The following is a 14,828-nucleotide window of genomic DNA, read 5'->3' as shown; positions in this document are numbered from 1 at the left end:
CCAGCACATCAGCAATTGCTATTGCCAGTGACTGCCTTTCGCACCCCCTGTGTTCACCATGGTTCTAGCGCCTTTGCTTGCCTTGTTTATACTCACAGGGCATCTCCGTTGTGGGATATCTGGACAAGCTCTTATTGAAGGAACAGTTTGCACAGATCCTAACCAAACACTGTGTTCAAACCCAGAAAAGGTATGGTTGGATCCTGAACCTGCAAATGTCTGTTTTGGAGCTGATTCATCACTTGGGGTATCTGGGTTTGAGTCTCAAATCAGAAAAAATTCTAACTCTCTGCTACCAGCTTCCAGACTTTTCAGGTAATCCAATTAACACATCCTCTTTGCATGAGAGTTATGGGGCTACGGGGCTGATAGTCTCTTTTTCAGAAAGTCTGCTGCCCAGTTTACCCCTGTCCCTGTCAACCAGTAATAGGTTCTTTTAGGGGTGAAATATTGATATTCGTGCCAGTGATCCCTTTTCCATGCTCACTGACAAGAAGTTTTAAACAAATTTAACTTTTTAACTTTTTACCTCTTTACTAACTTTAAAATTAAAAAATTGCACTAGAGGGTAAAATCTATAAACCAGCAGCTAGCACACCATTTGGATACCTGGGCACTGGTGTGGGAGCGCTGTTTATTTATTTTCTCACCTGGAGGATTTTTTTTTTTTACACTATATGACAATTTAATTTACAATTCACAGTGGTGTTGCTTTGTGTGCATGGACATTCTTCTATAGACACATACTGGACTGATATTATTTTTTTGTTTTATGAGCGCTGCACTTGAGTTTGAGTTTTTGTATCTATTTAATAAAGCTAACTAGCAGCATAAGGAATAAATGGTTCATTTTGATTGAGAATGTAAAGTTCCACTTTAAAATACTGTAAAATTGGATAACTTTTGAATTCATATTTGTGTGGAACTACAAAATTCAGCATACATCTTAACGTGTAGCTAAGGCTTCTGTTATTGCTGGAGTACAGTGTGTAATGTAGTCCATATTTGTTGCATTGCACTCTATGCAGAAGACAGATTATAGGATTGTTGTTGAACCTTCCTCATCTTTCATAATTGTTTCAGACCTTTTTCTAACCCAGAGTTGCTATTGCTTCTACAGAACACCTGAACAATGTCCAAGTGTAGTATCATTGCTGTCTGAAAGCTACAATCCTCATGTGCGGTATGGAGCAGCCATGGCTTTGGGTATCTGCTGCTCTGGTACTGGAAATAAGGTAAGAATTTTATTTATTTTTGACTGTTTAAATGAAGCCTCATTTACAGCATATATCATTGAATAATATGTGAATTAAATTATTATTTTAAACCAAAATTTCTCTCATTATTGCAGGAAGCCATTAACCTACTTGAACCAATGACAAATGACCCAGTGAATTATGTGCGTCAAGGTGCGCTGATCTCCTCTGCTTTGATCATGATCCAGCAGACAGAAGTTACTTGTCCAAAGGTATGTCCCCATTGTTGTACTTGTACGTTTTATGTAGGTTTATTTTTGTGAATGGACAACTTTCCTTTTTGTTCACTCACAAGCTGACTGGGGTAGTGAAAACTTCTGTTTTACTAAGAACTCGTGAGGAAGATTAGGATCTCTTCCTTTCTCTGTACCGTGTTTTCTGCACTGGCCGCGATTTAAACTGTCTATGGCCGGCTTAAGGCTGGAGTCTATCGCGCGGTAGTGGGATCTTCTAGAGCAGCCGTCAACTAGCGGTCCAAGTACAGACCGAACGATACTCCTGGTCAGACTGCCAGTGTAGTGCTGAGCGTCAGCCGTCACTGGTTTGCTAGGACCGTGGGTCTCCCAGTAACATTGTGTGTGCACCCTGCTTCTGACCTTGGCTCTCGCTTCCAGCTCCTCACTCCCGGCCGGGCCGCAAGTTGGGGGTGTGACGTTAGTTGCACGCCCTGACCCCCTGCTGTTTGCAGCTCCAGACTCCTTGCGAGGTATATCTCGCAGCTTCCGTCCCCTGCAGCTTGCCAATTGTGCTGACTCCTGCAAGCAAGGTATGTGGGACACATTTTATTTCTAAGGTGATTGCTGATAGGCATATTTTTTGTTTTTAATGTGCACATTGACGGGCATATTTTGTTAAGGGGCCCACATCAGGTTGGCCTTTAACATAAAATGTGCCCATCAACATGCTACTTAATTTTAAAGGTCACGCTGATGCACATATTTTATTGTAAGAGCCATCCTGATGGGCACATTTTATGCTAGGGCTACACAGATGGGCACATTTTTTTTGTTCCCATCAGAGTGACCATTAACATAAAATGTGTCCATCAGCGTGACTCTTATATTATGTTGAGCGACACGCTGATGGGCACATTTTGTTGTGGCCTTCCGCGTGCCTCTTAACATAAAATGTTCCCACCACAGTGCCCTTTACATAAAATGTGCCCATCGGCATGCTTATTTTATGTTAAGGTCCATCCTTATTTTATGTTAAGGTCCACTCTGATGTGCATATTTAATGTTAATGGCACTCTGATGGGAACATTTTGTGTTAAGGGGCACGTGGATGGCCACAACAAAATATACCCATCAGAGTGTCCCTTAACATAAAATGTGCCTATCAACATGCTACTTAATGTTGAGATCCACTCTGATGGGCACATTTTATGTTAAGGGGCACGTTGATGGGCACATTTTATGTTATGGGCCACTTTGGTTGGCACAACAAAATGTGGCCATCAGCATGTCCCTTAACATAAATCTACCCTTCAGAGTGTGTCCCTTAACATAAAATAAGTGGCATGCTGATGGCCACATTTTGTTATGTGGGGCACACTTATGAGCAAATATGTCCATGGAGACAGACTGATGGGCACATTATGTTAAGGGGGCACTCTGATGGCGACACCTGATGTGAGGGGGCACTCTGATGGGGACACCTGATTTATGGGGGTAGTCTGATAGAGTCACCCAATGTAATGAATTACGCTAGTAAGGTACCTGATATAAGGTGGAACACTTTTTGGGGTGTTTACATTTATAGAGTATTACCAGTGTGTGGCAGAAATGGTAGGAAAATCAGCAGAGAGTGAGTCTTGCGCCAAAAAAGAAAATGTGTACAATCTTTCATGGCACAGACTTGTGATGCGGCAGGAAAATAATTTAGGTTACTGGACCTCCTTGATTTTTAATTCACAGCCCCTGCTTTAGAGCTTCAGACAGCCATGTTATCGAGGATGCGGCAAATTAAGCAGCAGACACAGTCCATGTGCACCTGGTGCTTTGCCTGTAGTGACAGTGGTCACTTTCCATAGACTGGTATTCTTCCCGCTACTTCTAAGGTCACATTGCTACAGTGGGTAAGCCACCTATTCAGGACCTAATTTGCACTGTGTAAAATTGCTTGGCACATGAAAGGATTGTGTGTTCTGCATTTCACACAAATCCCAGTCAGATCCACCTGTGCCGGAGGTAATTTCTCACATTCCCCCATACTCTTCATGTTCAAGTGATTTATCAGTGTAGGCCTCTTCTGTTATGCAAAGATTTATTTCTCAGTTATAGCAACTTGTTGCTCCTCCTGATCAGAGGTTTTAAAATGTCCACCTCCACTTTACCAGGATAATATGATGCAGAGCTATGTGATATTAGTGATCCTATAGGATTCTTTGTTGGCCATGGAGTCCACTCCCACCCCTTCTTTTGGAGTAGGAGATTCTGCCAGATGAATTTCAGTCAGCGACTTTCATCAATCAAAGGAAACTTTATTCTTTTTAAATTAAGCATTGTTTTTCCTAAATTGGAGCCAAGTTTGGTGCCTGGGCTGGGTTCTCGTATACGCAAACTCTCTATAAATGTATTTCCTCATCGACCCTTATTCCATGTTAAAAACTCTCTCTAACCATTCATATAGAAGACGTCTGTCCTTTAAGAACCCTGCTGGAAAGAAGTTGGCAGCAGTTTTCCAATCTATCTACTCCTTAGTGGGATCTTCCTTTCAACCCTTGCTCTGCACTTCTTTCCCAGACCTTTGCCGATTGCTTAAAATCTCTAACCGAGACCTAGGCAGCTTCTTATTGATTGTGCTGATGAGATGAGTGTAAACTTTTATGTTCAATGGAGAGCTGGATGCTAGCCTGGTTAAGCCTTTTTATGTCCAGTTCATACAAAAGAATGTTTTGGTATGACTTCCCTTTCAGGGACAGTATTTTTGGCTCCTCACTGGAAAAAAAAATAAAAAAAAATGTGATTGGTGAATGATTACATATCCCAGGCACGTAAAAAAGGAAAAAAACTGTTTTTTTTCTCCAAGTCAGGTCCAAGTTCCCAGACTCACAGGTCTTCCCCTTGGCCTCACAGGGTTTTAAACATCCTATGCAAATCAAATGATCTTAACATGGGGTAAATTCACCTCCATATAATGGCCCACCCTCAGATACCTGGGCAATTCTGGAACATCTGCTGCCTGCAGGAGCAGACATCTTTGGCCTTGCACTTCAAGGTTTCTTTTACAATGTTGACTTTGGGGGGCTTCAGCTCGATCCTTAACATGGGGAAACATACTCTTTAATTCCAGCTCATTTCTTGGAGTACTCCTACATACTCTCCTGGATACCCCTTAGGCTAACGTCTTCTTGCCCTGGGAGAAATTGACATAACTGCAGGATCAGATTCTGCAACTTCAATGACAGTGTCCAACCTCCCTGCAGAGTTGCATGTGGGTAAATGGTATTGGTGGTATACACCTTTTTCAATCCATTGCACTTAAGTACCTTTCAACTGAACATTCTCACGGCATTGTATAAATCTAGTCTGTCTTTTTTGACAAAGTGATTCAGTTATACAAATGAACCAAGATGCCTCTGTCAGGTTGGCTACACTTCCTGTTGTCAGCAACCAGTTTTTTTTTTTCTTCTTCCCTTAAAATGGAAGATTGTCATGATAGACCCTAGTCTTATTGAATGTCACAGGGTTTTGCACCTGCTGACTGTTCAGGGTTCTTGGTCTCAGTAGAAATTAACACTTCTAATCAGTATTTTGCAGTTAACCAGCCATTGGTCTGTCAATACTTCATTACTTCACTGCACTTCTAAATGGTCAACCAGTGTTGGTTCAGTTGGAATGCTGCATTGATTGAGGTACAATCAATTTTGTTCTGGGCGGACAGCAATTTTTGTCTTGCACATTTCCTTGGTGGAAAGCTGATAGGCAGATTTTCTCAGCTTGCCATATCTGAACTTGGTGGGGAATGGTTTCTCCAATGGTTCGGGGACATGTCTGCAGTGTGGGGGTTAGTGCCATATGCATATTTACAAACCTCTTGGTTCAGAAAGAAGCCTGGCAGATTTGTTTCCAGAACATGGAACCTGACTGTGAATGTGGAGCTATATGATCAGTATACCCTTATCTATGATTTTTCTCAGCTAAAATATTTACCTCTTCTACTTAAAAGGATCAAGGCCAAAAGCATTCCAGACATTCTCATATCTCTAGATTGGCCTGGAACACTGTGATACTACTTGTTTGTTAGCCAATGCCCTGTGGCCTCCACCAGTTCAGCTACACCTGTTATCCCAATGACAGTATTTCCTCCCCGCAACTCAGTTTATGGCTCTGGCAGCCTGAATTGAATCCCAGGTTATGAGAGAGGGGGCATTTCAGATTCTGAAATCTTGACATGCTTAAAGCTAGTAAATCTTCCTGCAAGTTAATTGACCATGGAAAACTTATTTCTTAGTCGTAAAGTACGGGACACAGAATATGTAGTCCTTATCACTGAGTTATATGCAACTGCATTTAGGTAATTGTACACTAGTGGAAAAAAAAGACTGCCGAGACCTCCCCCTATTCCACCCTCCCACTCCCAGATAGCCTCAGTTTTTGCTTGTGTCCTTAGGTGATGGACCTCTTCTGAGGGAAGCTTATCTTCCTCGTATAGAGGTTTAGCTCTCTATGGAGACCATTCTTTTATCAATTTTCCTGCTGCATCATAGCCATTGCAGCTCCTACTGCAGCTTATGAATCAGTTGTCCCCTCAGCAGAGCCTTGCACCTGTATCCAGACCCCACCAGATTGAAGAAGGGGTGCTGGCCTGGGATGTTGCTGACATACTGAATCTCGCTTAAGGTACCCCCCTTGGCACATGGTGCAATGTATGGTGTTAGTTGCAGGTTGCTTTACAGATCCGTGGCCTGACAGCAGCAGATCCCCTGCTAAGTCTGCCTGCAAAACTACAGTGGTGAATACAGGATGGAAGCCCTTTAAACATTCCTGCCTTAGGAGTCCTTTCATCTACTAAACTCCTTTGGGGTGTGTGGTGGCCAGCGACTACCCTTCTGGTGGTCACAGCTAATAGTCAGGAGCACTGGTTTGTTTTGAAATGTTGACAGCATGTCTTGGTGTGCTTGTGCTCAGTGCTACTGCACCTGCACATGGCAATAAATAGGCAGTGGTTCTGGACAGCCGCACTCTGAAAACATTGGCTTATTCAAAAAATCAAGAGATACAGGTCACAGCAGACAGGGGAACGGACGAGTTTCGCATTAACAGCAGTACTTATTCATAGCTAGAATAAGCACTGCTGTCAGTGCGAAACATGTCAGCTCCCCTGTCTGCAGTGGCATGTTCCTTTTGATTTTGATTCGATTTTTTGAATAAAAGGCAATTTTTTCAAAGGAACATGCCTCTGCAGACAGGGGAGCTGACGTGTTTCACACTAACAGCAGTGCTTCTTCTAGCTATGAATAAGAATAAGACTTTATCAGTCATCAGTGTCTGGACCTGGGGTAAATGGGCACTTAATCCGGTGGGGTTACAAGCCCTTTGTTACAGGTTGGGGGCATTGGACATGGATCTTATAGTGGACACATTTGTTGCCAAGTCCAGGGTCCCTTCGCAGTAGACAAAATGGGGTCAGTTTAGCTTAATCTAAGCCTTTCTCCTCTAAACTCTCCCTCATCTGCTCCACAGAACTGTGATGGAGGACATTTAGTGGGTTCATGTTGATCTTCTGTCAAAAGGGCCAGTGTTCTATTCTATTTTGTGGCTTTAATAGTCTGTTGAAGCCATAGTCCTAGTCATTAATGGTCTGTTGGACTTGGTCATCTCTACACTCCTGAAAGCTAGGAAATCACTTCCCGCCTTTAGTCTGGTGATACGCAAAGCCAAATGTTGGTCCAGACCAAAGGACACCTCCCAGGCTTGGCTAAATATGGAAGATCTTACCTCCCATGTTGAAGAAAAATGCAGAAGCCTTCAGACGTAAATGGTTTTACTGGATGGAATTTGTATCCTTCCCAAAATACATTACATTGCCTTCTGTTTAGAAGGCATACTTTGATCTTCCTCCTCCTATTATTTCAGGTCCCCTGTCCCCACCCAATCCCCATTACTACTTCATCACTTGCTGACTTGATCTTTTTTTTTCGATCAACCCCTCACCCCATTACACCCTCTTCCTCATGGGTTGTTCCTAATCACAGTGTGCAGTCGGCAGGGAACCATACCTTTTTTATATGAAGACTATCCATTCACTCTTCCCTCTTTATATCACACATCTTGACATGCTTCTTGATCTGACATTGTTGGGTGGATTAGACAAGCTGTCATTTGAGCTTCTGATTTTTAAGAATAGTGTTCCTACCCCCCTTTTAAGACACACACTATCATATCAGTTAGTGCTTTGTGGGCTTTTCAACATCAGGCACCTGTTTCTTAGTTGCTGCCAGCTTTTGCCCCTGAGAAAATCCTTTTTTTAGACTACATTGAGGAACACCGCTATCTCCCCTCATATATGCTTTGGTTGGACTGCTTGCTATAACTGATAAGGTGGGAAGGGTTATAGTCTCATGGTGACTGGCCTTTAATTTTCTATCTGTCTAGTGTCCATTTTACCTGTAGGTGACAAACAATTTGTTTATTAAGCTGCGGCCCTCAGTAAACTCTGAGAAAAAGATTTTAAGGTAAATAAAATAACCCTATTTTGTTTTCTATAAGCTTGATTGGTATTAAGCAACCTAGGGAAGTCCAAAATCTGTCCAAACAGAGGGGCAGGCACACCAAAATTGAAGCAGATGACCCAGCTCAGTAACTAGCAGTAACTAGCAAAAAAAAAAAAATGGAATACAAAATCAGAATGCACCAGTTGTTGGATGTCATGGCTGCATTCGTTTTTTCTTTTTTCAGGCTTTCTTTTTTTTTTACCCCATTTTACCTGGTTCTATGCTGGTAACCCACTTCCTATCCTAGGACGATAGTGCTACTTACTGTATTGTATCCATGGCATAGCAGTGTCTTCCTAGGACGACCGGAAATATGTTAGGACTACCCTTCATAACATAGGGGGTTCTTGAGATGGCAATCATAGAGTGCCCAGGACACAGAGCAGTACTCAATTTCTTGCAGGATCAATAGGATTTTTTTTCACTTACTGTATCTAGACACGAGATGCTTTCAATTATATATTTAACAGTTGGAAAGGCAGTGTGAGAGCAAAGAAAAGTAAATTTTTCGGGTTTACATATATTTTCTCAAGAAAAAAAGACTTGTTCTAACTCCAATTAACATGCCATCTCTTCACCCACCCCCCCAACATCATCTCTCTCTTGGTTTGAGACTTTGATTTCATCCCACACTGACTGTCCTAACCATTTATATCTGCACTGTTCATATCCCACCCTTTCTGTTCCCTTTTTGTTTGTCTTTTTTATGCTCTACTGTTTTTTAGCCTATATCTATAGGTTGGATACTTTTTTTTGATTCTCATGTTTTAGTTCTGGAGACTTTTACAATGCAAGCTTGTCTGTATTCTACTGATGCACAAAGTGAAGCAGCTCAGTGAGGTTTGCAGACTTCAATGAGCTGTAACAAGGGAAGCACGTGGACCACAACTTGTGGATCCACTACAACATGGTCTTGACAGTGCTTGTGTACTTAAGAAATTTTCCCCTTCATAAATATTACATCAGCTTTCCATGCCTGTTCTAGCTGGTAGTCTATTACACTTATTCTAAATAGCTCTTTGCCTAACTCCCTATGTTTTTTTTCTTGGACACAGATTGTTTTCCCACCTTGGTATGCAGCAGTCTGGGAGAACTTCATGCCAAAATTAAATAAACAGTCTATAAAAGATAATAAAGTCTGTGTGTCCAGAGGTAGATTCAGTACAGAACAGAATCTTTATAGTGAGCTAAATACTTGCACCCACAGCCTCCTCTTGGATGACCATTGCGCAATGACACAAATGGAGATTGAGCGAGGCAAACCTCCATGTCAGAAAGACACCCTCCGGAAAAGAATGATGGTATAATGACTGTAGTAAATCTAAAGACCTCATCACGCCTTTACTTGTCAATATGCTGTTACAAGCTGTAGGAATGAAAATACTCGTGTCCGGCATCCTGAACATGGTACTTCAAGCAGACAGGCGCCACCGGAGCATTAGGTCTGCTGTGCATCTGCATCGTTGTATTCCTGCTTCCTGAAGATATGATTATAGTTCAGAATGCTGAATGTGCTGGGAGATGTACCTGTCACTCTCATTACGTGCACCTATAGTGTTCTAGTAGCATTCCATTAGTGAAATGTACTTATTTGCTGCATTAAAGAGTAAAGGTTCGTATCTAATTAGCAGGGCTTATGATGAAAACATATAATCTGCTGGCTGATGTGATGGATTTCTAAACAAAATCTTCATTCGTCACTGAAAAGTGCCATACCATACCATATATTGCAGATATAAACTTTTAACAGTCTCATTTGGTAAGGCAAAGAACCATGTGAAAATTATGTACACTCGCTAGTCTTTTTTGGGCTATAGGAAGCTTTGGGGTTGGCAGCTGTGGAGAACTGCATTTCACACTTTATTTTTGCACTTTGCATACAGGTTGTGCTTACTGCTTCTGCCGGCTTTGCTTCCTGATTTTAATTTTCTCTCCCAAAATTTGTTTTTCAGGTTAGCCAGTTTCGGCAGTTGTACTCAAAAGTGATTAATGACAAGCACGATGATGTCATGGCAAAGTTTGGTGCTATACTGGCTCAAGGAATCCTTGATGCAGGTATTTGAAAAGATTTTAGTCTGCAGATATGATGATCGTTCATAATTTTGTCTATAATTCATAGCCCTTTGCTTTTCAGCCAATTTTACTGGAAGCCATCCAGTGCCCAAGGGGTTATTCTCATTGCGGGGATGTCACTTGTATACATTACTTTTCTCTAGAAGCTAGCAGATAATGGCTTTATAATGATATTAGATGACTGCACCTGGCCCCTTGGCGGTAATGGCCTTGCCTGCTGCCCTCTTCACCCTGCTCTGATGAAAGAATTGACTGGCCTTAAATGCTGATTTAACCTTTCCGTTGCCACACAAAGTTTATTCTTGCAGTGAACTAATAACTACTCCTTCAAGGGTTTGTATTTTGAAGCTAAATAAATGTTCTTTTCCTTTGTTTTGTGCAGGTGGACACAATGTTACCATTTCACTGCAGTCTCGCACTGGCCACACTCACATGCCATCAGTGGTAGGAGTTTTGGTGTTTACCCAGTTCTGGTTTTGGTTCCCCCTTTCGCACTTCCTTTCTTTATCTTTTACTCCAACCTGTGTCATCGGCCTGAATAAAGACCTAAAGGTGAGTGCCTTCAGCCCCATGACATATATATGTATAGTAGATAGTTTGTTTATTGCATTTCTCAGTTTCAAGTGATTGGGCTCCAATGCCATTAATTGTAGCAGTGAATGAGTTACAGTAAATGTAAAATCACAAGTCCCCCTAAACTTAAAAGAGAAACGCATAATCCTCTTACAGACCTTATGATGCCGGATCACTCACCACTTATTAGCAACTTGTAGTAATGACAGACAGCACTGTTAATGAGATTTATTAACTCCTTCCTGTTTTGTACTCCTTACAGAAAGGTGTTCAGTCTGTTGCAATACGTTTTTAATGTAGGTCATTATGTTAAAGCTGTAATTTTACTGATTAAATATCTGATGCTGTGAGTATGTTGTTGGGGTGACACTACTTTACAGAGTATTAATGGCCTTGACATCTGGAATGTGGCATTCAGCTGGTAAATACCTCTTCATCAGTAGGCAGAGATGGTTCTTTTTTTAGATGCATAATAAATTGCTTGAATGTATTTCTGGCCTTTCATATTTTGTGGAGACATAATTAATCGACTGATAATTGTTTGATCATTACTTGCCTCCCTCTGCTGCCTAAATTGATAATTTAATAATACGGACCTATGCCTGGACTCTTGCTTATGATAGACATGCATGTATGCTGAATAAACATGTTAACCACCAAAGCCAGTTGATCATACAAGCTATAGGAAAGAGTTTATTTGTTCCTTTGTGTTTTTTTTTTTTTTTGTCACAGATCTTCAGTTCTGTTTTATTTTTGCAGATGCCTAAAGTTCAGTACAGGTCAAATTGCAAGCCCTCGACGTTTGCCTACCCAGCTCCTCTTGAGGTACCCAAAGAAAAAGAAAAAGAGAAGGTAGATACTGACCTAAATGCACTCTATTACTCTTTAATGTGTTTGTAAATGATGCAGTACATTTGTAGGATTAATTTTGTGAAAAAAATGTGTGTACTCAGTACATCTAATTGTTGCAAAACTTGATTAGTTGAAAAAAATATCTTTCATAGTGTACTTAAAATGAAGTCCCACCCATTTAAAAGTCAGCCGCTACAAAAAGTGTAACTGCTGACTTTTAATAAACACACTCCCCTGTCCCAAGGTCCATCAACGCGGGCACATGGAGCCTCGTTCCTCTCCGTATCGTCGGCAATGTAACTGTGGGCACCCAGCTTTGGCTTCACAGCCAGACATGCACTGTGCATGCAGGAGCTGTGCTGCGCATTGTGAATGGCCGGGCAATTGCAGGGACGGAGGGGGGGGGAGAGGTGATCTTCCGGCGTTGTGGCGCCAGGGCAGGAAATGGGAGCTGGGTGCCTGTCAAAACTAGGTAAAAACTGAAGCATGATGGTGGCTGCATCTTGCTTTGTGGCTGTTTTTATTCAGCTGGGACGGGGCCTTGGTCAAGGTAGAGGGAATTATGAACCGTTCCAAATACCAGTCAATATTGGCACAAAACCTTCAGGCTTCTGCTAGAAAGCTGAACATGAAGAGTAACTTCATCTTTTAGCATGACAACGACCCAAAGCAAACATCCAAATCAGCAAAGGAATGGCTTCACCAGAAGATGATTAAAGTTTTGGAATGGCCCAGCCAGTGCCCAGACCTGAATCTGATTGAAAATCTGTGGGGTGATCTGAAGAGGGCTGTGCACACGAGATGTCCTCTCAATCTGACATATTTGGAGTGTTTTTTCAAAGAAGAGTGGGCAAATATTGCCAAGTCAAGATGTGCCGTGCCGTGCCGATACACTCATACCCAAAAAGACTGAATGCCGTAATAAAATCAAAAGGTGCTTCAAAGTATTTGTTTAACCACTTAAGCCCCGGAAGATTTGGCTGCATATTGACCAGGCCATTTCATGCGATATGGCTCTGCATCGCTTTAGCTGACAATTGCGTGGTTGTGCAACGCTGTACCCAAACAAAATTGATGTCCTTTTTCCCCACAAATAGAGCTTTCTTTTGGTGGTATTTGATCACCTGCTGTGGGTTTTTATTTTTTGCGTTTTAAACAAAGGAAGAGCAACAATTTAGAAAAGCACTATCTTTTTACTTTTTGCTATAATAAATATCCCAATTTTTTTTTTTTTTTTTTAACACATTTTTTCCTCAGTTTAGATATGTATTCCTCTACATCTTCTTGGTAAAACAAAAATGCAATAAGCGTATATTGATTGGTTTGCACAAAAGTTATAGCGTCTACAAAATAGAGGATAGATTTATGACATTTTTATTTATTTTACTAGTAATGACAGTTATCAGTGATTTTTATTGGGACTGCAATATTGCTGCATTCAGATCGGGCACTTTTGACACATTTTTGTGACCAGGGACAATTATACAGCGATCGGTGCAATAAAAATGCACGGATTAAGATATAAATGTCACTGGCAGGCAAGGAGTTAACACTAGGGGGCGATCAAGGGGTTAACTGTGTTCCCTAGGTGTATTCGAAGGGGGGGGAGGGGAGGGAGATGGGACTATAAGAGCCTCTGTGCGGGCGAAACATGTCGGTATTCCATCAGAACAGCCAAGAATTCTTTTATTTGAACTAATTGACGGATTGTGGTCACTGTACTTTCTATAAATGTACTGGTATTGATGTCTGAGATTTCAAAATTTTGAATTTACCTTTTATTGTTTTTTATTATTATATTTAATAAAATCTTTTTCTATTTTTATACTATATAATCTTCTTACTTCTATAGCACCGCAATAATCCCACCCACTTTTCTCTTTCTTTCCATTACCATGTCTATACTTATGTGTTTGGATAGGTTTTTGGAGCGAATTTTCTTTACAATTTAATTTTTACCTTAAGTGTACAAACCTCTTCTTTGTTTTCTTGATTTAATGTATATTTTCAAACCGTTCTAAATTGACAGATGGAGAGATGCAGTGTTGTGATGACCCATGCTCTATATAGCCTATATAAAGCATGAGGTTTTAGAGATTAATATAGGCTGGCAAACATGTCATAATTCACATCAAATGCAAGATAGCACCAGACCTTAAAGTACAAGGAGGCATTTCCAAAATTATATTTTACTTGTTGAACTTGCATTCTTTCTGGGATTATAGAAAGAAAACATTTTTATCACCCAAGTTTCTAAAATCTTCTTGAGGTAACTTAATGGGAAAATATGACCCTGCAATGTTTTGAGGTTAGCATTCCTTTTAATGCCATTTTCCCATCTACCCTTAGGTATCCACTGCCGTCCTGTCCATAACAGCTAAAGCAAAGAAGAAGGAGAAAGAAAAGGAAAAGAAAGAGGAGGAAAAAATGGAAGTGGTATGTTTCTTCAGCAGTGTATCCTAATGTCCTACAGGGCAAACTATGTCTCTATGCATCTTATTGACTGCATTATGCTGGTCACAGTGCCCTCAGAAGCCTAATCTGAAGCCTAATCTGTGTACATACACATAGGGTTTCATAAAGATTTTGAACCAGTAGGATTTTCAAATCGCTTGAACTATATGGAATCGGCAGAAATTTAACATGATAGCAGTTGTTATAGGTTGAGGGCTTTTTCTTGTACCCATGAACAGGGTTGCTGATAGGGGAGGTACAAGCAGCCCTCCCATACTGGGCGTCTTTTTGTTAGAAGGGAATGGGGAGCCCAGGCTCCCTGCAAACAGCTTCTGTGCAGCCCTCTGCCAACAGAGCATCAAGTGTCTGTTATTTTTCTTCGGTCTGTGAATGTCGGTGAACAGGAGCAAGTGCCTGTTAAAATATCACGCCTGGTGTAAAAAAAACAGTTTTTGACTAGGCCTTTATGTTAAAAATAAAATAAATGTCACAATGTAAATCTGTTGTCAATCACAAGGAATGGCGCTCGCTGACCTACATGCAAAAAAAAAATCTAGCGACAAGACCCCTCCGTTGCTTTTCTCTCATCGGGTTACCCTTCCTCTTCGTTTATTTTACCAGCGGGGTAAGCAGCATGTCCGTCGGCGAGAGTCAAGCGATGGAGCGGCTATGTCGGGGGCTTTTTTTTTTTTCTTTTCCGCCCCAACCAATCCCCCCCCCCCCCCCCCGCATGAACTACATGCTCAGATAAGCATCTAGTCTATATTTTTGAAAGGACCTCATGATTTATTTATTTTTTGCCGTGAGAACCCCTCCCAATCCCAAATTCATATCGGACCCAAAGTGTTTGGGTAGATGGGCAGCCCTGCTCTTGGTCTGTTGTGGGCACCAAGGCATTATTA

The 14,828-nt window shown here is 41.3% G+C and overlaps 1 protein-coding gene across 1 annotated transcript in view; it reads left to right on the top strand.

Annotated features, from left to right (window-relative positions):
• The window catches only part of PSMD1 (proteasome 26S subunit, non-ATPase 1), a 122,924-nt gene that overhangs the window by 92,162 nt on the left and 15,934 nt on the right, over window positions 1-14,828 (top strand). The window contains exons 17-22 of the mRNA XM_077487680.1: window positions 1,121-1,235; window positions 1,352-1,468; window positions 9,927-10,029; window positions 10,430-10,599; window positions 11,380-11,472; window positions 13,822-13,908. Coding sequence (XP_077343806.1) covers window positions 1,121-1,235; window positions 1,352-1,468; window positions 9,927-10,029; window positions 10,430-10,599; window positions 11,380-11,472; window positions 13,822-13,908 — 685 coding nt within the window. The remainder of the gene's footprint in view (window positions 1-1,120; window positions 1,236-1,351; window positions 1,469-9,926; window positions 10,030-10,429; window positions 10,600-11,379; window positions 11,473-13,821; window positions 13,909-14,828) is intronic.

This window comes from Lithobates pipiens, unplaced genomic scaffold (genome assembly GCF_037356315.1).
Source record: "Lithobates pipiens isolate NorthernLeopardFrog02 unplaced genomic scaffold, aLitPip1_a1.2 Scaffold_18, whole genome shotgun sequence".
NCBI classification, from domain to species: Eukaryota; Metazoa; Chordata; class Amphibia; order Anura; family Ranidae; genus Lithobates; species Lithobates pipiens.
Note: the sequence above shows the minus strand (reverse complement) of the source record. Positions and strands in the feature narration are given on the sequence as shown.